General features: G+C 41.9%; 2 protein-coding genes across 2 annotated transcripts; both read right to left on the bottom strand.

Annotated features, from left to right (window-relative positions):
- Positions 1-2,644: 2,644 nt before the first annotated feature.
- Positions 2,645-8,660, bottom strand: agxta (alanine--glyoxylate and serine--pyruvate aminotransferase a). Its single transcript, XM_008277562.1, has 11 exons — positions 8,266-8,660; positions 6,769-6,961; positions 5,745-5,809; positions 5,559-5,659; positions 5,405-5,475; positions 5,217-5,301; positions 5,038-5,136; positions 4,861-4,930; positions 3,152-3,247; positions 2,899-3,027; positions 2,645-2,812 (listed from the first exon to the last, which is right to left on the bottom strand). The coding sequence occupies exons 1-11, from the start codon at positions 8,422-8,424 to the stop codon at positions 2,705-2,707; spliced, it is 1,176 nt and encodes a 391-aa protein (XP_008275784.1). The 5' UTR covers positions 8,425-8,660; the 3' UTR covers positions 2,645-2,704.
- A 2,227-nt stretch (positions 8,661-10,887) lies between these two features.
- On the bottom strand, positions 10,888-21,672 carry LOC103354251 (allantoinase). Its single transcript, XM_008277563.1, has 13 exons — positions 21,238-21,672; positions 20,901-21,126; positions 20,346-20,425; positions 18,343-18,494; positions 16,487-16,601; positions 16,254-16,400; positions 16,097-16,142; positions 14,671-14,764; positions 14,395-14,581; positions 14,148-14,286; positions 11,399-11,571; positions 11,169-11,201; positions 10,888-11,081 (listed from the first exon to the last, which is right to left on the bottom strand). Exons 1-13 carry the CDS (start codon positions 21,670-21,672, stop codon positions 10,932-10,934), a joined length of 1,977 nt encoding a protein of 658 aa, XP_008275785.1. The 3' UTR covers positions 10,888-10,931.
- Positions 21,673-25,291: the final 3,619 nt, after the last annotated feature.

Below are 25,291 nucleotides of genomic sequence, written 5' to 3'. Positions count from 1 at the left end.
ACAGTACTGCTATGTACAGATCATACATGTACACAATCCTGGACTGTTACACAGGCTAAATACAGACTATGTATCTGTTACCCAATCGAGATGGTTTACGGCCGTTACGCGCGTATTTGGACGCGAGTGTGCACTGAGTTTACTCGCTTCATTCTGGCGTATAAATCGCGTCAATAGCGCGTCAAGATTTGTGTCTGAATTTAAGTCATTGGCGCGAATGACGCGATCCAGATGCCGGATCCATGGATCCATGGGATCCCCCAGAGACGCACACAGCTCGGGGAATTCCCCCACCTTATCCAGGAGCTGCGCCTGGATGACGGCCGCTTCCAGCGCTGTTTTCGGCTGATCCGGACCCAGTTTGACTACCTGTTGGAAAGGATCGGTACCAGGACATCCCTCCAGGATACTAACTACAGGCGCACGCTGAGATAGAGCGATGTTTTTTCTGTGCCACATACAACAACACGGACGAGCGGCCGCCAGCAGGAGTATGTTGACCACAGCGACGAGGAGCCAGCGGAGGTTTATCCCGCTAGCATTGCGATAGCTAGCAACTCTGCTCGCTAGCTTGCTAAGTTGAAAAGTAGCATTCTTGTGTGTGAACTGGAGGAGAGGGACAGCCTGTCTGCTGAGCACTGAGATCTGCCTTGGCCAGTAATGTGGCTTCTTATCTCTTGGGGTGAGTAAATCAATCAGTAATCATAGCATAGTTGCAAAAAAATGAATGAATCATGTTGTTGACTTCACCAGAGAATCTCAACGCTGATTGGCCATCGTGGCGCGTCACCTCGTAAAAGTTCCGTTTATTCAACTTGCTCTTTCGACGCGCGTTACGCGTGTCTAAATTCGCGTCAATCGCGCGAGTCGTCGCGGGACGTTTATTCGCATCTAATCGTCTTCACATTGACTTTACATGTAAATCATTCGCGCGAATGATTTCACTCGCGTCTGGTGTGAACACAGCATAACCCCTCCAGACCAGCAGGACCGTCCTCCCACTCCCTCCACAACAAGTTGGACGAGCGACGTTTGCTGGGACAAACCGGCAGAGTGGAGAGACTGCTGTGTGTTGGCTTACACAGAAACATGGCTCCATGACAACATCCCAGACAGACATACAGCTGGAGGGGATGCAGACAGACAGACAACTAGCTCTGGGCAGCATCTGCGGCTTCACCATCATCACACCATCGTGTGTGTCTTTGTGTCCCTGAAGACCTACCAGGACCTGAAGAGGTTCACCATGTTCAACGGATGGCAGCGTGCATGGATGCAGTGGCCCCTCCAGGAGACAGCCAGAGTGAACGTTTCGTGTCTAGCCTATCCCAAACGTTCATTCCGCAAAACTTACTAATTAAATGATCCTGAAGAAACGCTCTTTCTTCTTGCCTGTACTACTGTGTATGTACAGCAGAAATGACAATAAACTTGATTTGATAAATACATTTTTAGGTTTAATTCTCTTATTTTTTCCTCATGTTTATTTATACATTCCCTCCACATGGTTAAACAACCACATCCAGTAAAAATTAAGTTATTTTTTTTTTAAAAATATCGTATTTGTTGAAACTGATTTGCCGTTTATTGACTGCTATTTACAGCTCAGTCATGACTTTACAAATTTGTGTTGCAGCTAACTTCTGTTAAAACCATTTTCTCTCTGTCCCTTATTGAAAGCAAGCAAGTGAAGGCAAAATCTTTTTTTTTCCCCCTTTGATATGGCCATACAGTGTTTTTTATATGCTTCAAGACACATCATGAGTAAAAAAATCAGCCAGTGCCTGGGCTGAGGATTTTAGGAACCAATCTCTTCAAGTTACAGGATGAGGAGTTCTGTGTCATTATTTTTTTTTCAACAAGTTTCAACATGTATGACTGAATTACTCCAATATTACAACTGGCCCTGTGGCATAGATCAGTTGTACAGCTTGAGCAGATTTGAGGTGAGCTGCTGTACTTGAGGCTGGGAGGAGTGTGTCAGGAGAGAGATAGAGTTACCTAAAAGCCATTTTAAAGTAGGAAGGGATTATTTGTATGGGAAGAAACTTCTACATATGTGACTTTGTTACACAGAGATGAGTTCAAGGCTTTAATCAATGACCAGAGAGGGAATTTAACACTTTTGTTCTGTCCACAAAATAATAAAGTTTGTAATTTACCAAAAAGGAGCATTCAGTACTGATATTTTGTTGTATTTAAGATGACAGGTGGCTGAGTAACAGTTGTGTGGACTAATTTAAATGTGATCTTCCCTTTGGAGGTAGCAAGTATTTAATATGTGAGATTGAAACCTTTTGTTGTTCTGAGGATGAAAAGCAGTGAGGACAGTGCCAGCAGGTCAGACTCGTGGAATGTGTTGTTTGTTAAAAGAAATGATTAATATTTATTCTTAAATAATAAGGTGCCAATGATTAATTCTGCAGTCCATAGAGTAAATAATGCCTGCATCAGGAACACAAAAGACACTCCTGATATGAAAAACCACTGATGTCAATAAGTTGGGAAGGGGGTTGGATATGGTAAGAAATGTATCTAGTACATTGTCCAGAGTAGAGAACTGTCATGTCTGTTGTTTCTGTGCATTTGTATGAGATTTTAAAACAATCAAAAATGATAGATTTAGCTACACAAAGACCATGACTAAGAATAATCATTTATTCATCACATTTCTGCATTGATTTATATGGATAAATCAAAGGTGTTAAACTTTGCTCCGGTGACAGTGCTTCAGAGCGTCTCTCAGTGCTGCCAGCACCATGTCAACATTAGCTTTGCTGCTGTTGCATCCCATCAGTCCCACACGCAGCACCTGAAAAGACCAAGAACAACAAATAAAGTTTACATAAGCAGAAACAAAAAGAATGGCAGATAATAAAATTTGCTATCATCTCTTACCAAACCAACCGATGGTCCGAGTCCCCCAGAAATCTCTAAATTATGTGTTTTCATGATGTAGCTTGTAATCTCTTTCCAGTCGTATCCATGAGGAGCAACAATCGTTGTAACTGTTGGCAGTCTGGCTTGCTGCAACAAACCATTTATCATTTTTTATTATGTGTGATAACTTTTCTTGTTAAAACAGCTGCTTGCTTAAAGTCAGTTTCCCTACAGATTATTAGAAGAAGTCCATGATTATTTTAAAACTCACTTTTTCTTTGACAAAAAGTTTGAGGCCCATGCTCTCCAGACCAGCATGGAAATACTCCGCCACAGTGTGATGTCTTTCCCAACAATTCTCCAGGCCCTTATTACCAAATGATATAAAAACAGACCGTATAAACACTATTGAGCAAGTCATAATTTATGCAGGATTTTCATTTTGTACATTTCCAGGGTACCCCTCAGGTACACAAGAGTCTACAAGCCAGACTGGTGTCTCTGTGAGGCTGAGCATTGAGCTAAATGGTAATGCCATGATAATATACTCATGTTTAGCAAGAGTAATGTGTGCCATCTTAGTTTAACCTGTTAGTATGGGAATTTGTACCCTTTAGTGCTGAACACAAGGTGGTGCGGGTCATGGGAACGTCATTGTTCAGTGAGCACCAACCAGGATTTCAGTGCCAGTTTCCAATTATTAACAGCATAATATTCAATCTGAACATCTAAGACCTCGTTTTACTGTGCAGTTAAAACATCAAAATGTCCCAAAACACATATTTAGTTAATAATTTTGCTAATCAGCTGTATTGTATGATCTTTGTGATTGTATTTCTCCAAACCCATAATGCACTGGAATATATCTGAAAATGTGGTCTTTGGAAGATGTATTCAGTGCGTTTAATGCTTCATATAAAATGTCATAAATATGGAACTATACAGGCTGTGTGCTGCCAGCAAGAAGCTCCCAGGACATTGTAAAGGGAGCCGTTGTAACGAGTTGTGCTGACTGTTGTAAACCACATGTGCAAGTACTTAAGGGTTACAGCTTCCCCTACTCTGAAGGTAAAACGTGCCCTCTGCAGTATGAAGCATATAAGTGTGTGTCTTGTCTTTTAAAACAGCCGGTTTAATCAGTAGCTCAGGACTTGGGTTTATAATAACAATGCCCTCCTCAAGCTCCTCTTATTGCACCCTCTTGCTAGATCTTTTTTGGTGTTTCAGGGTCGACCCCAGCATGATGACAGGGTTATTGTTGTGCACATTAGAGGGTGATAATTGTCATTACTGCAAATCCTGGTGAAAAATGTGAACGCCAAATCAGTGTTTTCCAATAGCCGTTGAAAAAACGTTCACTTCTTACATAAGTAGTATGTTTCATATGTAGTCATCTTGCAAAAATCTTTTCAATGGAAAAATGCTCACAGAGAGAAAATTATTTTTTTTCTCGAGCTACAACAATTAGTTTATTAATTGATTAGTTTTCAGCAATTCAACTAATCTCCACCTATTTTGATAATAGATGAATTGGTTTGAGCAATTTTTTGTGGGGAAAAAAAGGCTGATTGTCAGATTTCAGCTCCTTCAATTTCAATATTTCTTGGTTTCATTCCTCCTCTGTGACAGTAAACTGAATTTGATTTATGGACAAAACAAATTATATCCATCATTAGTGATTAGAAAAGTCAGATGAGCTCTAAAGTCTGCAGGATTCATTCTCTGAAGAACACAAATGTCTTCATAGGACTGAAGTATCTCGACTAAGTGGTGGATCAACCAACCAACAGCGTTCAGCTTCTAACACTAAATTTGCCAAAGTAAAAAGTACATTCATTTATATCTATGCCCTGTTCTGATGATATATAATATTGGCACAGAGGGAAATGCTATGTCATTGTCACTTTACTTTTTACTTTTGTGGCCATCAAAGCTTCAGAGTTCAGCAAAATCAAAATATATTGTTCTAACATGTCCTACCTCTTCAGTAAGGACGGCCAAACTCTCCCTCAGAGAGTAAAAAGCAGTGACTGGACCTGTGTGGTGATATCTATAGACAGGAAAGGAAGAGGACAGACAGTCATTTTGCCAGTCTGCTAAAAATTAGATGACTGAAACATAATCAGATCCTGTCTGCTAGAAAAAACAATGTCTTACACTCTTGTCGGCTTTCCATCACATCCCCAGTAGTTTGCAAGCCAGCTCAAATCCAAGAAGAATGACACAGGCTTTGTCCTCCGGCTTAATATTTTCTGGCTGTGGACAAATTTAACCTTAAATACACATGTTACACTGTTACTGCAGGCATGTAAAAGTATGCAGTGTACAATTCTCACCAGGCTCTTTCACTGAAGGAAATGGGTGCTGTACCAGGAGGGGCATTCAGGACCTTTTGGGAGCCTGTGTAGAGGATATCTATCTCTACATTCACACAAACATTCACACATACACACAAAAACACATCAAAACAGGTAATGTGACATTAAATGTGTCTGGAAACATCTGTCAGGATTTGTCAGTAAACCTTGCTGGTCCATGTAGAGAGGGGTTCCTCCTATTGAAGCCACAGAGTCGACAAGAAACAGGCAGTTGTACCTGTTGGAAGAAATCAGAACACATCTGCTGTCATCTTTCTGTCTACAGATACAGATGTGATGAGGTGCGACGTGATGTCTTACTTATGGCACAGCTGTCCGATGCCGTCTAACGGATGCAGGACTCCTGTAGAAGATTCTCCGTGTGCAAGAAAGAACAGCACCGGCCTGTGTTTGGATAAAGCCTGTGGTGAGAGAACAGTAGGATTACACAGAATGAAGCACTGACTGGATTATTGACCTGACAACTGCAATGTTATGCAAGAATACCTTCTCAATGTCTGCATTATTGATGTAGCCACCAGGAGGCGCCACTATGGTGTTTACTCTGGCACCTGTTGGAGTGAAACACATGATGTTCTTGAACCGACTGAATCATCTTTAAAAGGATGAGAGCGGTGATGAGGTGAACTTTAACTACTATCAGCGAATCCAGTGAAAAGACTAATGGTGTGTGTCCACAGGGATGTTTTTCAATGTAAAGGGTTCCTTCCCTGTATTAGATTATTGGGTGTGCAACCAGGCCTTGTCTTCACAGCTGACTAGCAAGTATTCTCAAACCGAATACACCTTCCTACAACCACACAAACACTGGCTGCACCTGACTGGATAAACGCTTCACTTGTGGGTTGTCTGCTTCTGGATTTCCAACCAGGCCAACATGGCAGCCTGTTTGGAAACTTTCTCAAATTTTACAAAAATAAAAAATGGGTTTTTGGTAAGATTGGTAAGATTTAAGACAAGAACTGATCCACCCAGCTGTTGAATCTGTCTTTATTTTAGATCAACAATGATTAATTTAAAAGCTTTTCAAGAGCTCCTAAAACCTGCGAGTTGCAATAGATGCCTCTGATTTGCATAAAGTAGCCTCAACCTTAACTTTATGTAAATGGAATACCCAGTTTCTTAAAAAGCATCACAACATCATCAGGATGACTTGCACTGCACCTTACACAGAAAATGAAATGTTGAAATTATGGTTACTGTGGACATGAGAGGAATTTATTTTTCTTTGTGCCACAGAGCTTGATTTTTGTCCTAAGACTATTAACAGGTCATCATAATGAACATAGTCGCCACTGTTTATTTTGATTCAGTCTAAAATGCACCATTTTGCTCCTGTAAATACGGTACCAATTGTGCATAAATCCACAGCTGAAAATAGTCCCCACTGTTTGCTCTTGTTCTAGTAATCTTTGCCCAACACACCAGGGGTCACCTGCTTTCGAAAATTATACACATTGTGGACTTCGGTCTTTTCATAGGATTTGTCAGTTATAAAATATAGCGTTACCTATCCTCTCAGCCATCTCTGCTGCGCGCTCCCCCCAGATGCCGTTCACTGCTGCCAGCACATTGTCTCCAGGCTCCACTGCGTTGAAGATGGCGCACTCCATCGCAGTGTGACCAGTGCCACTCACAGCGAGTGTCATCTTGTTTTGAGTCTGGAACATGTATTGGATTCCACTTTTGATGTCGCTCATTATCTGCAACATAAAATGAGCTAAGTTTGGTAAAAATGGTAGAGAACATGTTAGCTGCAACCCCTAATTTGTACAATCACAACCAAGCTAAGTCACGACCGAGAAAATAAGGCAAGAAGTTCTCCATATGCAGCTTTTCAAATGTGAACATTGGCTAGTTTTCTTGTTCTTCTATGGTATTAACACAGTACTCATCGACAGTGTTAAACATTTCCACGGCATCCACTTCGGCATGAAATATTGGGCAAACACGGGTTTTAGTAATCACATTAAAGGTGGAGTACATGAGTACAATTGATAAACTTTGTGTTAAGTTCAGTTGATATTTCCTCACTGGCTGTCTGCTCTGTGTGTGCAAAAAAATGTAGAGTTCATGCACAACCCTGGTTCTGTAAATGGAAAACAAACTCTGTCTGACTGATCCAACATTAACAATATTCCAGCGAGTCCTGTGCACAAGCTCAAACATGCACAGGACTGGTAGAATTAGTGATGACTCACTTTCCCCCTAAATGGAATGCAGCCATCATTAATACACCAATGATTTCATTACTGTGACAAGTCAGAATATCTGCTGTGGTGAAAGTCTGAGAGGCTTTGTGCTGAACAAAATCTTAATTAATCTGATTGGTAACATCTGTTTTTACCTTTTATTTCAATTTAAAACAGCTGTATGAAAAAAACTTTATGAAGGGCCTTATTAATGAGGATGGTATGCAACCATTAGCCCCAAACCATCACAACTTCATACTTAGCTCTAATCCTAATGTGACGGTAACTGTAACCCAAGTCTTTAAACAGCCCTTTTAAATAGTAGGGACAGACCAAAATCTCCTCACTGTGTAAAAATGTCCTCACAACAATGATTTTAAACTGTGATACACACATTAATATTAAATTAAACACAAATTTTTATTAAAAAGGAAATTGCTTAGCTGCAGATTGGCAGTTTCATGGGTGAACAATTAATTAGAATTTTTCCTCGGAGTAAAAAAATCAATCATATAGTGCAGAAATACCATGTTAAAAGTAAAAGCCATGCACTTAAAATGTACTTTAGTTAAAATAGAGAAGTTTGGCATTTCAGAAAAATATACTTCCAGAAGCTTTTATATCTGAAGTAGGATTTATTATGTATATTTGGCCCTTTTACATAACCTGATTATTACTGGTTAATGTTGTTTGCATGCAAACAATATTCATCAGTAAATACAGCTGTCAGAGACAGGAAATGTAGTGCTGTAAAAAGTTCTGCCAGCCTCTTCTTGGATAGTCTTTATGGCCTGTGTTAAAGCTCCCTGAGTTACCTCAAATATCTCTGGATGCATGTGTCCAATAACAGGATTGGCTCCAGCCTCCAAGATACGTGGAGGAACGTTTGAAGGTCCTGGTCCAAACATGTGACGGTGAGGAACCACCAGGGGTTTCTGCAGACATTTAGGTGGCGGCACAGAAAGGGACGGCATGTTCTCTGCAGCGTGACAAGCAAAGTAAAACCAGAAAGAGCCGTGGAAGCAGGTCAAGTAACACCTCAGCTGAGCACACCCCTCCGTCTGACCAGTGAGGTCCTCAGGTCTGAAGTCCGTCACAACATTCTCTTCTTTTATCTCTCTCCTCTTTTGTCAACACTTTCTGCTCTCTGGGAGCTCAGGTAGCTTGATGCTCTCCCATTTTTAAAGATAAGGAAGTTACCTAGTATGTCCTCAAATGTTAATTATTAACTACTGACTCTCCAGAGTATCAGAATTAACTGTTGCACTGCTACATTCTTGGCCCAGTTACAGGGTTTCCTTGCTGAAAACACTCTTTAAATTGCATTTTAAATCTCCATTTACGCAAGGTTTTCACTTCAAGTCTATTTATAGTGCCAAATTGTAACTTAAGTTATCTCAGGGGACATTACAAAGTACTATAAAAAGAAACCCAACAATTCTCCACTCATGCAAATACTTTCTTTGGCTACCTTCTCGACCAGTTGAGGTGACAAGTATAAATTTATGATAGTCATAGATTTCCCTTTAGTATTTCAATTAATATCAATTCAATATTGTTATAAAATGGGCTAAAAGTGAAGCCAACTTTCAGGGACAAAATGAAAATTGTAATCATACCAGTAATCATACACCAGTCAGATGAACCGTTTAAACCACCTGCCCAATATTTTGTAGCTCCACTTCCAACAGTTCTCACCTGTGGAATCATGCAGCAAGATGTCAGTAGTACATCTTTTGAATCCTTTAAGATGTGAGGTGGGCCTCCATGGATCGGACTTGTTATTCCAGCACATCTTTAAAATGTTCAATCAGACTGAAATCTGGAAAATGGAGAGGCCAAGTCAACACCTCTAACTCTTCCCTGTAATATTCCTCAAACCATTCCTGAAGAGTGTTTGTGGTGTGGCAGGGTGTATTATCCTGCTGTAAGAGGCCACTGCCATCAGGGAATACTGCTGCTATTAAGGGAGGTACATGATCTGCAGCAAAGTTTGAGTAGGTGTCAAATCAACATGCACATGAATGCATTACCCAAAGTTTCTCGGCAGAACACTGGTGAGAGCATCACACTTCCTCTTTCATTAATAAATGACAAAATGTGAATCATCAGACCAGGCCATCATTTCTCCATTGCTTCATTGTCCAGTTTGTAGATGCTCTCGGGGCGGGCAGGGGTCAGCATGTATACTCTTAAAAATCATGATATGCAGCAAAATGCAATGCATTGTGTGTAATAACACTTTTTTTCTTCTTCTTTTTTTGTTTTTATCAGTCTGGCATTCAAGCTTTTAGAGGTTTGTGCTACAGTACTTCAGTGGGATGGGACCACTTTAGGTAGGTGCTAACCACCGGGAACTCCCCACAAGATCCGTCATTTTAGAGATGCTCTGACCCAGTTGTCTAGCCATCACAGTTTGTCAAAGACTCTCTTGTCCTTCTGTGCCCATTTTTGCTGCTTCCAATACTTTAACTTCAATGACTGACTTCTCACATTCTGCCTAATATATCTGAAACTTGACAGGTGTCCTTGTAACAACATAATCAATAATATTCCCTTCACCTGCCAGTGCTTTTAATGCTGTGGCGGATCATTGTAGGTTTCACAATGCTGTTTTGTGGTTTTATTTTAAGTCTAACTTCTATTCTTGGTCTCTGTTAAGAGTGTTTTTTTTGTTGTTGTTTGTTTTTGTTTGTTTTAATTTTTTTCACCAGAACTGCCGGCTGTAGTGATCATTAGAGAATCAAGGTTCAGTGAACAACAAATGTTTAGCAGCCCAAATATGTTGCATACACAGTATACAAAAGAAGCCAAAGAGTTTTACTCCATCTGTGGAGACTAAAATGAAATAAATTATGTGAAAATATCTTGCTAAAATCAAAGTTAGGTATGTAGATGTAGTTAGGTATGTGTTTGCTGTGTAATTTTGACAAAGTGGTTACTGAGTACTATTAATAACACAATCATTGTCTATCAACTTCTTGTCGAATGGCTGGAATGAAAATATAGGGATTATTTAATATCTCCTGTAGTAGACACTCAAGATCAGACAGGCTTTCAGTCTTTTTGTGGTTTTGTTTGAAACTGTACATGCAGCATTCTGGGTGTTGCTTATGTTACCTTGTGTTTAATGTATACCAGATAAAAAAAACCCCATCCTTTGCAACATTTTCTTTGCAGTTCTAAGTTCAATGGCTCTGTTCAACTTTAGTTTTACACATTCAGGTTGTTAATCTGCCCATAAATCCATTTCCAGACACCATTATGAAATCATAAAATGGTTTTCTGTTAAACCAGCAAGTGTTCGCAGTTCTATTACAAATTAAATTTCTTATATAAGATAATAAAATATTATTAAAAACATTTATTAGGTGTAGGAGAAATTTAAAAAATCAATATGGTGCACTCTTATCATCAGTGGGTAAACACAATAACTCAAGCATTGGTAAGGTTTATTATTATTACAGCTGGTTGTTATGCTTCACACTTGGGCTTGATTTGTCCTCTGGGGGATGAGGAGATGCTTCCCCAGAGGTTCAGGGCAGAAGGTGCCGTCTCTGTACACCAGCCGACCCCTCAGGATGGTTGCGCACACGGCTCCATGCAGGCTGAGGCCAAGGTAAGGAGTCAGCTGCAAATACACAATCTCAAAGTCAGTCAAACAAACATCTGTGCTCGATTCACTTAATGAATCTACCTATAGAATACCTTTATTTACCTTGTTTTTATGCTGGATGTGTCCTTCTTGAATCTGTAAATTATAGCAAAGTGAAACAGTTGATTGAAGGTTTGATCAGAGTTTTTTGACTTGTCACAGAAAAGAATTAACAATGAGGAGGTCCTGCTTGTGGTTCAGTGTCATGGCTTACTGACCCACTTAATGGATTTAATGCACGTAATCCTATGAAAATAGCTCTGTCGTTGATAGTATGGATTACTTATACGAACCTCAAATTCTCTCTCTGGGTCCCAAATGACCAAGTCGGCATCGTAGCCGGGGGCGAGGCTGCCCTTCTGGTTGTCGAGACCACAGAGCTGAGCTGTTTTTCTGCTGAGGAGCCTCACAACATCAGACAGCTGAAAGCCTCTTTTGCTGGCTGAGCTCCAGAACAGAGGCAAGCCTGAAAAATGATGGGAATATTAAAGAAACTCACAGACAACTGAGCTGACAACCATCACATTTGAAAAGCTTTGCAGAGATTTTTCACTCCTGCATTCAATAATCCTTGCATGAGTGCAATTCTGTGACATTAAGACAGTCGGTGTCAGACTTTGACCACTCTCACTGTGGTACAAACAGTAAATGATTGCTTTAAAACCCAGTTCTTGTTTACCTTCCTGTGAACTTTGCCCACTGTGGCTGAGTGTCAAGAGGGTTTTTTGTGGGGTGAAAGCTAATCCATGCATAAAGAAAATTAGCATTATCCCTGTAATATTCCCACAGATAAATTCTGATTTGTGAATTTCATCCAGCGTCTCCACCAGCTGAGCGGCACAGAGGATTAGTCATGTAGAGGCAAACCCTGCAGCTGCTCCGTGGACAGTGAATGATGTGAAAACTGTCATTGCACTGTGACAGCAGCTCTGGAGATTGGTACACAATCTGACTCACAGCTCAAAGCCTTTTACAGTCAGAAATTAAAACACTCATTTGAATGTAAATTCAGAAACAAAACGTCTATCAGTGATATAGTATGCAAGTGTCACCGGAAATCATCAGGCCACTGCGTTTGTCAGCCTCTTCCCAGTAGAATGAACATTTCTAGGATGAATTTTTGGTCATTTTCTCCCTTCTGTTTAATAGAAACAGTGGAGAGTGACAGGAAATGTGGTTGAATGACGTGTTTGAACCCACGTGGTGTTTGTCTAAAGCTCTTGGCTGTTGCAGAGCCAGTGATACATCAAACAATGTTAAGACAGAGCATGATTATATCACATCAAACATATGCTACAGCAGTTAAAAATAGCATAAAAATGTTCAAGTCATTTTGGCCTTTTCCAATGCAGATATTTTTTTCATGTAATTGCAGAGAAGTTATTAGGCTTACTCACAACATTAAGGTCCACTGGCAGGAATAGAAAAACAGTACAATACCTTTCGAGTTTTGCAAATTTACCAAATAGGAAAATCTTTTCAAGTTACAGCAAAAACATTCTATATTTATGTTACATTTTCATACAAAACTGCAAACTTTTAGCCTAATGGGTGTCATCTGTATGTCAGTGATTATTTTGGGTCGATGCCAGTATTTAATTTTAAATCCTTTATCAGTAAATGTACCAATATCATCATGCATCACTAATATATTGTACAGTATGTTCTTGGTAGATAAATGTGATTTAGGTGTGCCAATTAGTTTGCATCATTAATTTTATTAGCTGTTGCTCTGTGGATTCTGCAACCACAGCTTGTCAACAGTGACTCTTCAAAGTAGCAACATGCAAAATGTAGCTTTTTAATTAAGTGGATCTGATGGATGGCCGCGGAAAAAGCTGTAAAAGCAACACTGACACGTTATTGCCTCACTGAGTCAATATGACGAACACTTTGGCAAACATTTGCTCCATCCAGCAGACAGTGACCAACATTAGCATTCATCTCGCTTCATGTTTCTGGCCACCTGCAAGTCTAAGTCCAATATTGACTCTTCTTTTAGCTCCGGTGTGAGTTACACCAGTCTTTCTCGTTCTCAGGACTAAATGTTCTGCTGTGTTCACCAGCTAGTTGGTGCTGAGCAGGTGTTGGACAGTGAGTCTGCTGCAATGAAAAAAAAATGAGGTCGAGCATTAAGAGTGAGCTTAAACCGTAAAGTTTCTGCCTGTAACAACAAAGCAATGAGCTGAAATGCTTTGAAGAGCTGAAAGAAACTGCACAACGTCACGTTATGCATTGTTATCTATTGTTAATGTGAAAACTTGAATCTGACTTGACATGTTGGGTGTGGTGACATTTTGGCACAGCTTTGTTTACAGTTCTGCATTCTTTCCATCAGTTTGTACATTGCTGTCAGTCGCTTTGCATCTCTTGTACTCTGCTGCTTGTGTTTAAACTTTCTATAACATGAAATGAACACAGCATTGTGGAAACACTTCAAATCAGTGGCGACAATGCATTGTGGGACATTTTGGGGAGCTTGAGGGTTAGTATAATGAATGATTTTTGCATTTGGATATCCTTGATAATGGCTGATTGCCTGAGCTGTTCACAACATGGGAAGGCTGTACAGTACTTAGTAAAGTATATTGAATTAGACTCCATGAATAATCGATTAGTTGTTCCGCTATTAGATTAAACTGCAACTATTTGCTAATTAATCAGTCTGTTTGAGTAACTGTTAAGAAGAAAAACAGTCTAAATTTGCTGATTCCAGTTATTTAAATTTGAATGATTTTCTGGTTACTTTTCTCCTTTTTTGACAGTGATCTGAATATGTTTGGGTTTTGGATAAAGCAAGACATTTAGGGATGCCATCTTGTGTGTTAGGAAAGACTTTTTAACATTTTTTCTTGTTTCATGGGCCAAACAACTAATCGATTATTAATATGAAGAAAATACTCCACAAATTAATCAGAATTTAAAAAAAAAAAAAAGTTATTTGCAGCACTAATTTGAATATGACATTCCAAAATCAATTGGGTGTAATATCACAGAGAAGATAAGAAATATTCAACATGTGTGTTTGTCATGAATAAATACCAAATTGTAAAGAAGAAATCCCTCCCCAAGCCTGAGTGAAGTCTCCACTGTCCAATTTCTTCAGATCGGGGGTGCAGGGGGAGTGATCAGACACCACCATGTCGATCTGTCCGGCTTTCAGTGCCGACCACAACTGCTGCTGGTGGGGCAGAATCAACCAGCGAGTAAACACAATAAATATAGTGAGTGTTTTATGTTGACTCAAAATATTCAGCATTGCGTCTTCTGTACATTATGTTCTGTTTACCCGGTTTATAGATCCCCTGATGGGGGGGCAGCACTTGAACTGTGTGGCCCCTGCTGGTATGTTTTCTGCACACAGGCTGAGGTAATGGTGGGTTGTCTCCACCGTCAGGGGCGCTCCGGCCCGCCGCGCTTCCTGGATCAGTTTCAATGGCTTTGCAGAGGATAAGTGAACTATGTGGCACCGCACCCTGATGCAGAGAGAGGTAATTGATACAAACTCAAATCTTTCACAGACATAGGATATTTTAGTCATTAACTAAATGGCTGATGTTCTCACCGGTACTGCAGGCAGAGTTCTGTGACGATGCGAATAGCTTCTGTCTCCATTATATCTGGCCTGGACTGCAAAAAGGTGGAGTACTGGGAAGGGTCTGATATAGGGAGAGGTGTGAGAAATATCAGTATTAGCAGTAGAATTCATTAAAAAAAAAAAATCTCCTTTCTCAGAGTTTTATGGCATTTATACAAGATCAAGACTATACATCAGTATAATACCAATACCTTGATTTTGGATATTGTATGAGCGGATACTTAAATGCTGATGTTTATTCATCCCAAAAGTTAAGTGAAAACACTCCAAACAATCTCAGTCTTTGCAAATCTGTAGGTTTTTTTTTTTTTTTTTAATCTTAATGAAAAACAAAAACAAAGGGAGAAAAACAACAACAACAAAACACTGGCACAAGCGTTAACCTTCCTCTTTTTCCTGGTGATAGTCTTCCAAAAGTTAGTAAGAAGTGTTTCAAAAATAGTTAAAACTAGATGCCGCTTTGGTGTAAGTACAAATATGTCATTATGATTTATGTGAGACAATACTAAGGGCCTCACTGGACTTCCTTTTTGGTTCTTGAAGACATTTTATCCAAGAGGATTCCTCAGTTTTAACTGATAGGCATGGAATCCAAGGTATTTATTCTCAGCCTGATATCAGATGGCTCAAAGTACATTGATACATACAATAGGACATTAACGACCCACGATTCAGGGTGTGAACGGTTGTGAAACTTCCTGTGGAGGGACTCAGGACTGCATTACCAGTACCTGATAGGTAGTGTTGTAGACGCACTCCTCTGTGTGGAGATGGCTGTTCCAGTTCAACATAGATGACTTCCTTCACTTCTCGCTAAAACCATCAGTCAGCTCTGTCCAATGTACAAATTAAGGAATCCATTTGTGTTAAACTGCAACAGCCATCTCTTAGCAGAGGAGCGGGTGTACAACATCACTTATCATGTACCTTTAATGCAGTCCTGAGAGCTCTCCCTGGGAAGTTTTACAACCATTCAAACCCTGTATTGTGAGTTTTGGGTGGCTAATGGGCCATTAGACATGTGATTTTGGGGTGAGAATAAATAAGTCTCCCTTCCTGTCAGTTAGAAATGAAGAAGCCTCTAGGATGAGAGGTAAGATATCTTCAAGAACCAAAAAAAAAAGTCTGCTTGCCTTCTACGGAAACACTTTGTATTACCATGACCTGAAAGACTGACTGGTGACATTATTTAAATAAAAAAATAAATGAAAACTTGAAATTGAAATTGAAATTAAAAATCTCTGTATTTCAAGACAGTTGAAATGTTCAGCATCACAATATTGAGATACTGGGTTAAAAACCAACAACGCAATATTAGATTTTTTAAAAGTTTTTCACAGCCCTAAACATAATACTTATTTTAAAGCAACATATTAATAGTAATTATTGTTACCACCGGCCTCCTCTGTTGGTTTCTGAACTTCCCTCTCTGCATGAAACTGGAGGAGACAAGGCAAAATGTATTTCAGTTACAATGTTGAGCTTGCAGGTATAATAATCAGCAGAAATCACATTTATTGTTATGGAACATGGTGCATTTTGTAAATTACCAGCAGGACACTTCCTGTGCCTTGCAGCTGCTTCATGGCTGTGTGCAGATCATAGTCGAGCACGTGGGGGAACTCGTCCACCCCACTGTGGATGAGGAAACACTTGAAGCCAGCAACTCCGGCCTGGATCATGGGCTGAAGCTCAAGCTGTAAGGAGACATTCATCTTTTCCTGTTAATTCAGTAAAAAGTGACTGTAATAGTGTTTATTTAGTTTGAACTGGTCCACTGTACCTGGTTGCCAGGGATCACTCCTCCCCAGAAGGCCGTGTCAACAAAACACTGCCCCGTCGCCTCCCGCAACTTCTCATGAAAATTGCCAAGTGTTGTCGTTGGAGGAATGCTATTTCTTTAGTGATTTAATCAAAAAAGCAACAAAAATCAAGACAAAAAAATTAAAATGTGTCCAGCAGTAGCTCTCAAGTTTCCAAAATATATTGATCTACAACCTAAAGAAGCATTTTAAATTAAAGAAAGTCTGAACTATTAGTCACAAGCTAAGATAGTTTTAGCCTGAAGATGCTTTAGGAAAACAGAATTTCAGATTTGTCCAATTCTTCTGGATTGGCAGCAGAAAAAAAAGTCTTTTCTTGGAAGCAATTAGGCAGTCATTTTGTTTTACTTACTTTTACTGTATAACAGAACAAAATTCAGCAGTCGATTTGATCCAAGATGTAAACCTTTTATGTAGCATTGTCAGACAAAAACTAGCTAAAACCTAAAAGTAGAGCAGCAACAAAAGCTGCAGACACACAGTAGCTTAATGGAAACGGAGTTGGATTTACGAAACTTTATACATTTATTTATACACAAATAGTATATTACAGTAACATATTATTTTAACATAGAAAAAAATGAATTTTGGGTCATCTACTTCTGACTAAGAAATGAAGAACTTACAGAAATAATTTAAAACACGAGATAGTTCAAGGGGGAAAAAAACAATCATCAAAGAAAACCTGTTAGAAGTCTGTTTGTTTCCTACTTTTGCATATGCTACTTTTACCCAATAAGGCATTTTTAAAAAATGGCTGATAACAGTTTTATAACACAAAATCACTGACTGAAGATGTACCCTAATGTGACACATTTAATTTAATTTAATTTTATGTCTTATTTTGGTTTTGTTGTGTCTCTTTTATGTCACATTTGGCATATCATGTGTCATATTTTGGTCATTTGCTTTTAGCTTTGGCTGTTTTGTGTCACATTTTTGTCATTTTGCTTATCTTCATGGTCATTTTATGTCTGCTTTAGAGCATTTAGGCAATTTTCTGTTTAATTTAAGTTCTTTTGCATCTCTTTTTGACACATTCGGGGCATTTAGTGACACATTTTGGTCCTTTTCTGTCACATTCAGGGCTCATTTTGGTAGTTTTCACCACTTTGATGCCATTTTGTGTGTTTGTGGTCATTTTTTGTCCCATTTTGGTAATTTGCATTTAGTTTGGGTTACTTCATATCAGGTTTTGGTCATTTTACTTTTTTTGTAGTCGTTATGTGTGTCTTTGAGGTCTTTTTGTGGCCCATTTGGATTATTTCATGTCTTTTTTAGACTATTTTGCATCTCGTTTGTGTCACAGTGTGGGCACATGCATTTAGATTTGGATGTTTTATGTTTCATTTTGGTCATTTTGCATTTCTCTGTAGAGATTCTCTCTTTGTGATCATTTTTTCTCTTCACTGTTGATTTAAGTCTCATTTAGGATGTTTTACATCTCTGTTATGTAAATTTGTCTCTTTAAGTCTCATCTTGTTGCATCTCTTTGTTCTCATTTTTATGTCTCATTTGGGTCATTTGCATCTCTTTGTAGCCATTCTTTGTCTCTTTAAGGTCATTTTGTGTCACATTTGGCTTCATATTTGATTTATTTCTGATAAATAAATTAGGTTATTTTATTTATTTAGCTTTATTTACAGTGGAGTCTTTCATTTATCAAACTAAACCATAAATCTAACTCTCAGATCCATCTAATGTTTGTCTGAGGAGGAACTTTTGTTTACATTTATTTCATAATGTGCAGACTTTGATTAGTGACCCTATGAGGACAGACAGTAGGCAATGATTGATTTCTGGATGGGTAACTTACAGCGGCATGTCCACAATGGTTGTCACCCCTCCAGCCGCAGCAGCCCTGGTTGCGGTCCAGAAACCCTCCCAGGAGGTCCGACCCGGCTCATTCACATGGACATGGCAGTCTACAATCCCTGGCATCACCACACTGTCACCCACATCCAACACCTGCAATCACATGGGGTTTCAGGATAACACTATCAATGAAAGTACAGTAGGAGTGATGAAAATGCATTGGCCTTTACAACCTTACACACATACATCAATTTGCCTTCCACCAGGGGGAGTATCCTGAAACTCAGAGCAGTGAGAGCCAGCTTACCTCAGAGCCAGCAACCTCAGAAAACCGACCATTTGACAGTATTTGATGTATTTTCCCATCTTTTATTACTACGACAGCAGGACGGAGTTCATCACCAATCAGTACCCTCTTACTTCTAACAGCACTAACCGCTGATCCGAGCTCCATGTCTGTTTTTATTGACTGTTAGTGAGTGCAGCAGACTCTCTTCACTCTGCCTCTACACGCCTGATATAATCTTGGCAGTTCAGTGGCCTCAAACTGAAGCACCACCCCCGAATGAACGGGTCAAAGGATAAGCATTTGTTGACTTTTTTTTTGGCTTTGTGACATGCTGGATTTCAGATTCAGTCATGCACAGCAGTTTGAAGCGTCAGGAGCATTAAATGAGACTGAGAAATGTGGTAGCGTGACTTGCAGTGAGCAGAAAAGCTTTAGGAGTTGTGATGTGAACAGAAACAGCAGTAATAGCAAACTGCATGGAAGTAGCTTTAATTTTTATTTGTTCTGCTGTATATTAGGCGATAACATGAATCAACAACATCCGTCAACAGCAGTCAAACCTGATGCAAATTGAATATGTATGCCGCCGTCTTTGATACCACTCTAGGAATCCACTTCGTAATCAGAACTGGTTTAGAATCAGTGCATATATGGAAGTGGTACACATTGTGGATGGAAACAATTACCCAACATACATACATATGCTGTCCCACAGTTCAAGGGTTGCAGAGAGAGATTGCATTTCAAGAATAAATACAGACTAACAGACTATAAAACACATAATGGCTGGATAAATATGGATAAAAAGTAAAAGACGGGTTCTCAGGACTGGAACGTAACTCAGAACATTTACTCAAGCACTTTAATTAAGTACAGTTTTAAGGCATTTGTACTTTACTTATATACTTCCATTTATCTGACAGCTTTAGTTACTCCTAAAAACAAGATTTTTCACAATGGATAAAATAACGTTGTTTTACAAATACAATATTACTCCTTGTTATCTGACCTTTTACCCTACAAACACCAACATGTAGATGTCTCTGAGGTGTGAACAGCTCCAGCAAATACAGTTTTTTCCCTCTAAACTTCCTCACACGGTTTCATTTCCTTGCAAAGATCCATTTTCTCAACAAAAACCAAAGGTTAGAAAGAAACTGAAAACACATTTCTGTATCAGAACTTTGTTTTTCTTCTCTCATTAATCATGTGATGAGCCCTCAGATGTATCTGCTGTTTGTGCTCTATTTTCAAATATTGTTTAGTTGTCTGTTCTTGTTGCTTTGGTGGCTGCATAGTGTTTTTCATGCTGGGCGGGGTTTTGGACGGGAGAGGACTTAGTCACTCTCTCCCACACCTGAGGGTCCTTACTAATCATAATGGATAAAGCCTGCCTTCACCTGTGGTCCACCGCCACTTGATTGACTCTCACACAAGTGAACCTCCCAGTTGGACCTACGTATTCCCTCGCCCAGCCTCTGCAGCCAAGTCTCTGTTATAATAAAAAAAATCTAGGTTGTTAAAAGAAATAAAATCATGACATAAAAAGGACTTGTTGTTAAGGGAGTGGATATTTAAAAGACCAAAAGTAACAGGGGTGTGGCAGGGGGAGGGAAGGGATTTATGCAGCAGTGGACTTGAATAAGGTTGTTGTGATTAGCACCAGAGGGTTGAAAGGATATGCAAACTGAAGGGGGTTGGTTGTGAAGGCTCACGGTGGCTACTGGAGGAGGCAAGGACGGAAGTGGACGGTAGGGAGCGATGATATGGGAAGCAGTGACCTGGAGAACTGGCTCTGAGGGTGGCGAAGAAGAGGGAGGGACCGTAGAGTGGGTGTGACAGATAAACAGTCATTCACGTGGGGTGCACTGGACCACGTGCTGAATGTTAGCATGCGGCCATCGCGACTGTAGAGGCTGGAGCGGTTCCAAAACAGGTTAAAATTGTCTGGAGCCAGGTGTTAAGACTGAGGATTCGGCTAAAACGCCCCACTCCCTGTGACAATGTTGGGAGGGGGCCACTGATAAAAACAGATGTTCCACAGTCTTTTAAAAAGCTAAAAAGGTTGATAAAATCCTTTTTAGTGAGCTCTGACTGCTGGCGGGCAGTGTCGTTGGACCCTACATGGACCACCAGTCTGATGATGGAGGAGGGGAGTCAGCTCGGCAGGCCAGGGAGCTCAGCGAGGATCCACTGAACTGTGGCTCCGGGGAAGCAGTAAGTCGTGGCATTGAAGAAGAGAAGCGGATACCCTAAATGAGTGAGTCCACCACTATTGCCGTGGTTGGAGAGAAGAGAGGGTGTGGAAGAGGCCGGGCGGGCGGGCTCATGGTTGGGGGGCACAAGGATCCCATTGACCACACCGTGAGCCTGTGCGGATTGGAGAGATGGTGGATGGAGAGCATCAGACCTGGAGGAGCGATCCACCACCGGATCTGGGCGACAACCACCACCACCACCAGAGTGCCGGGTCACAGCGTCCCTCAGGATCCTGCACTGGGCAGACGAGGTGGCAGAACGGGATGGGGATCATTGAGGCTCCGTGGATGAGTGTCCGGCAACTCCAGGGCAGCTAGCCTCCAACGGGGGGAAGGCTGTGGTGTCTACAGGCGTCGACTTCAGGTCCAGAGCAGGGCTAGGTGAAGCCGGCGGAGCAGGCATGCTGGCCGGGTGGACCGGAGCATCATCCGCTGACAGAGCCCCGAAGTGGTTGGAGAGACTCGGGCGATGGGGAGAGACAGTTTCACCCAAAGTCCTTCTGCGACCACGGACCACCACATCGACCCAGGGCGAGTCCCAGCTGGGTGTGGAGCAGGAGGGCTGTGGACAGGTGGAGGGGTCCCAGAACGCTGTCTCCTGGAGAGTCATGTTGAGCGAAGCTAACTTTGAGGACAGCTTGGCTGCCACGTCCATGAAGCTGGAGAGCAGGAAGTCCTTCTTCTGGAGCTCATCAGATAGTCGTCGGATGTCCTCTTTAAGGTCGGAGATCTTTTTGTTGGCTCTTTTGAGTAGAATATAGTCTTCTGATGGAACAGCAGGCATAGCTGTACCTTTCAGGTCGGATAGCTGCAGTGCTAAAAACAGTGAGCGTGGTGGTGGGTTGGCCGGGTGTCCCGCTCAGGGAGCATAAAGAGCGATCAAAAGGTTCCAGCAGTTTCGATGATTAAAAGAAAAGCCACGATAAAAGAACCGGGGTAAAAGAGTAGAACACTGAGATTAAAAAAGAGTGTTGCCTGAAAAGAAAGGGATTTAAAGAGAATCTTAATACCTGCGTAGCGATTGAGCGGGGGATTGTTGCTGCCGTAAACTGTTGCTGCCATAAACTGCTGACCTGCTTACAGAGATTGCACCCGTGTGCGTTCTTCTCCCGCCAGTTGACCCCCACAGAGAAAAACTATGATGTGGGGTACTGTGAACTATTGACTGTGGTGCTGGCCCTTCAGGAGGGCGTCATTGGCTGGAAGGGGGGGAGAAACCCTTCATGATGTGGACTGACCACAAGAACCTGGCATACTTACGGTTTCCACACTAACTGAACCCACGAAAGGCAAGGTGGGCGCTGTTCTTCAATTATTCCCTCTCCTATCGCCCTGGGTCCAAGAACGGCAAGCCAGATTCCCTCTCCCGTATCCATTCGCATCCATCCAGCCCTCCTGGTGCAGAACCAATCATCCCGGCTTCGTGTGTGGTAGGAGCAGCCACATGGGAGATCGAGGTGGTGTTCAGGGATGCACAGAAGGAGGTACCGGATTCAGGCAATGGACCTCCCAAATGCCTGTTCGTGCCTCCTGTTGCCCGCTCCCCGGTTCTGCAATGGGGCATTCATCCAATCTAATGTGTCATCCGGGAGTGCACTAGATCCTTACCTTCCTCCAGCAATGTTTTTGGTGACCTGGAATGATGATAGAGGTTCGAGAGTACGTAGCAGCCTGCTCCGTCTGTGCCAGGGGTGAATCCTCCCATCAACCCCTGGCCCCCTGCCTGTGCCCAGACGACCCTGGTCACACATTGCCATGGACTTTGTTACCAGATTACCTCCCTCAGAAGGTAACACTGTAATTCCGAAGGCGGTCCACTATGTACCGCTGCATAAACTACCTACTGCTCTACAGACCACTAAGTTAATGACTGACCATGTGTTTAGACTTCATGGTATCCCTATAGACATCGTTTGTGACCAGGGGCCGCAGTTTGCCTTCCAGGTTTGGACTGCGTTCTGTAACATGGTGGGCACAGCAGCCAGCCTGTCATCAGGATATCACCCACAGACTAATGGCCAGATGGAGCGGGCCAATCTGAATCTGGAGACAGCACTTCGTTGTGTGACAGCACAACACCCCTCTTCCTGGAACACCTGTCTGACCTGGGTCGAATATGCTCATCATTTTCTCATCAGTTGTGCCACAGGTATGTCCGGTACGTTTATGGCTGCTAACGGATTTCAGCCCCCTCTGTTTCCTGAGCAGGAGGACGAAATGGCAGTTCCGTCCGTGGCTGAACATATCTGCAGGATTAAGGAGGCGCGGCGGAATGTCAGGCCTGCTCTGAACCGTTCTGTGGAGGCCAACAAGCGACTGGCGGATCGGCACAGGTCCCCTGCTCATGAGTACAAGGTGGGACAGATGGTGTGGCTGTCATCGCAGGACCTCCCTCTTCAAGTGGAGTTGGGGAAACTCGCTCCCTGGTATGTGGGTCCTTTCCCTATCACCAAGATTATTAACCCGTCTTCTGTCTGTTTAAGCCTGCCAGCATCCATGAAGATTCACATGACGTTTCATGTCTCCTTCCTGAAACCGGTGGCGAAGAGTGAGTTGAGCCCTCCGGCCATTCATCCTCTTCCGCCCAGGCTTATTGGCGAGCAACCGGCCTTCACGGTGTCCCAGATTCTGGACGTCAGACCCAGAGGACACGGATTCCAGTTCTTGGTCGATTGGGAGGGGTACGGCCCGAAAGCGAGGTCCTGGATCTCTCGCAAGCTTATCTTAGACCCGACCCTTATTACGGACTTCTATGCTGTGCACCCAGACAAGCCTGGTCAGACACCGGAAGACGTCTGTTGAAGCGGTACTGTGGTGAGCCGAGGTTTGCGCTCTTATTTTGAAGTAGTGTTTAGTTGTCTGTTTCTGTTGCTTTGGTGGCTGCTTTGTGTTTTTCAGGCTGGGTGGGGTTTTGGACAGGAGAGGACTCACTCATTCTCTCCCACACCTGAGGGTCCTTACTAATCAGCGCTGGATAAAGCCTGCCTCTACCTGTGCTCCAGCACCAGTTGATTGACTCTCGCATGAGTGAACCTCCCTGTTGGACTTATGTATTCCCCAGCCCAGCCTCTGCAGCCGAGCACCCAGCCACAGCCGTTCAGCCTCCCTGTCACGTTTGGGACCTCCCTCCCTCACTCGGCTTCCCTCTCGTGCTTCCCGGTGTCACCTGTTCCCTGTTGCCTGAATAAATCCCGCTTTTCTAATCACCTAAACCTCTGTTGCTTCTTGGATCCATTGTCTGTGTCACCGTTTAACCAACCCTAACATACACGACATTGTGAGGCAGGGTGCAACGATGGAATCCCGACCCACATACTGAGTACATGCAGTTTGTATCATTAGTGAGGCAATTGCTGAGCCTTCTAAAAATATGATATTACAGGTATATGTGAACAAGTTAGATCTGCTGAGTTTGTGGGTCACTAAGCAAAGTCTTTCATGATAGCTTGCAGGCAGCCTAACTATTGAGGTACAGAGCAGCAGAGCGGTATGCAGCCACAATGAACGATCTTGTGCGCCTGTGCTCAGGACACAGAAATCCTGATTATCAGATACTTTTCAGTTTTAGATCTCTCACGGTAGAAGTGTAGTAAAAGTCATGTGTGAAAAGACAGCCAGTGGTGAAGGCGCTTGACTCGAATACATAGACTTTTCAACTACGAATATCTCTGTACCCATTGATAACTCTTTTTACATATTGTCAGCTCTTGTTCCATGTCCTAATTTTAATACAGATGAGCAGATTTTTTACACATTTGAAAACCTGATTACAAACAAGACAAATTGTGAGACGACTTTTGCAGATTCCGGTTCACACTGACAACTTCTTTTACATATTGACAAATCTCACTTCGGACGAACGGATTGAGATACAGACAGACAACTCTCCATACGCATGGACAAATAGTTTTGCTACAATAATGCCCCCATACATGTATAATTAAAAATAAAAACGCTGACACTACATTTTGAAAAGCATATTGGGTATTACGCGTTTAATTCTGCTCCTATCTGTGCCTGATAATATTTCTGACAAGTGATTAAAAGCTTAGATCCGACATGTGAACACATCAGACAGATGAGCCGTGATATCCAGATCTTTGTTGAACGTGACTGCGGGCTCTCAGTGCGTTCATTGGCTGCCTGCTGAAGGAGGAGGAGGCCGAGCTGAGAGCCTGAGCCTGCGGAGGGAGTGTGAGGGGATGCAGGCTGACAGGATTCAGCTTCGCCTCATCGGGCCTCATCCCTCCATCCTCCCCGGCGATGCGCTGTGCGTTATGACGCCAGGCCGTTTGACGAGCGCATTACGTGGGACTGGCAGAGCAGCACAGCAGCCTCTTATGTAATGCATCGGATGCAGCTGCACGGATCGTCAGAAGAGGGGAAGAAGAAGAAAAAACAAC

This window comes from Stegastes partitus, unplaced genomic scaffold (genome assembly GCF_000690725.1).
Source record: "Stegastes partitus isolate 25-593 unplaced genomic scaffold, Stegastes_partitus-1.0.2 Scaffold100, whole genome shotgun sequence".
NCBI classification, from domain to species: Eukaryota; Metazoa; Chordata; class Actinopteri; family Pomacentridae; genus Stegastes; species Stegastes partitus.
This window is presented reverse-complemented; position numbering and strand designations above follow the sequence as displayed.

Bases quoted from the DNA above. Each gene is read 5' to 3' on its own strand.
- agxta (XM_008277562.1), bottom strand. From the start codon at position 8,424: ATGCCGTCCCTTTCTGTGCCGCCACCTAAATGTCTGCAGAAACCCCTG. The intron at 5,137-5,216 runs GTGAGAATTGTA...ATTTGTCCACAG, and splicing joins TCCTTCAGTGAAAGAGCCTG to CCAGAAAATATTAAGCCGGA. The intron at 4,931-5,037 runs GTAAGACATTGT...TCCTGTCTATAG, and splicing joins GATGGAAAGCCGACAAGAGT to ATATCACCACACAGGTCCAG.
- LOC103354251 (XM_008277563.1), bottom strand. From the start codon at position 21,672: ATGCCTGCTGTTCCATCAGAAGACTATATTCTACTCAAAAGAGCCAAC. The intron at 20,426-20,900 runs GTGGACTCACTC...CGCCACCCTCAG, and splicing joins CTCCAACCACGGCAATAGTG to AGCCAGTTCTCCAGGTCACT. The intron at 18,495-20,345 runs GTGAGCCTTCAC...ATGTGATTGCAG, and splicing joins TGCCTCCTCCAGTAGCCACC to GTGTTGGATGTGGGTGACAG.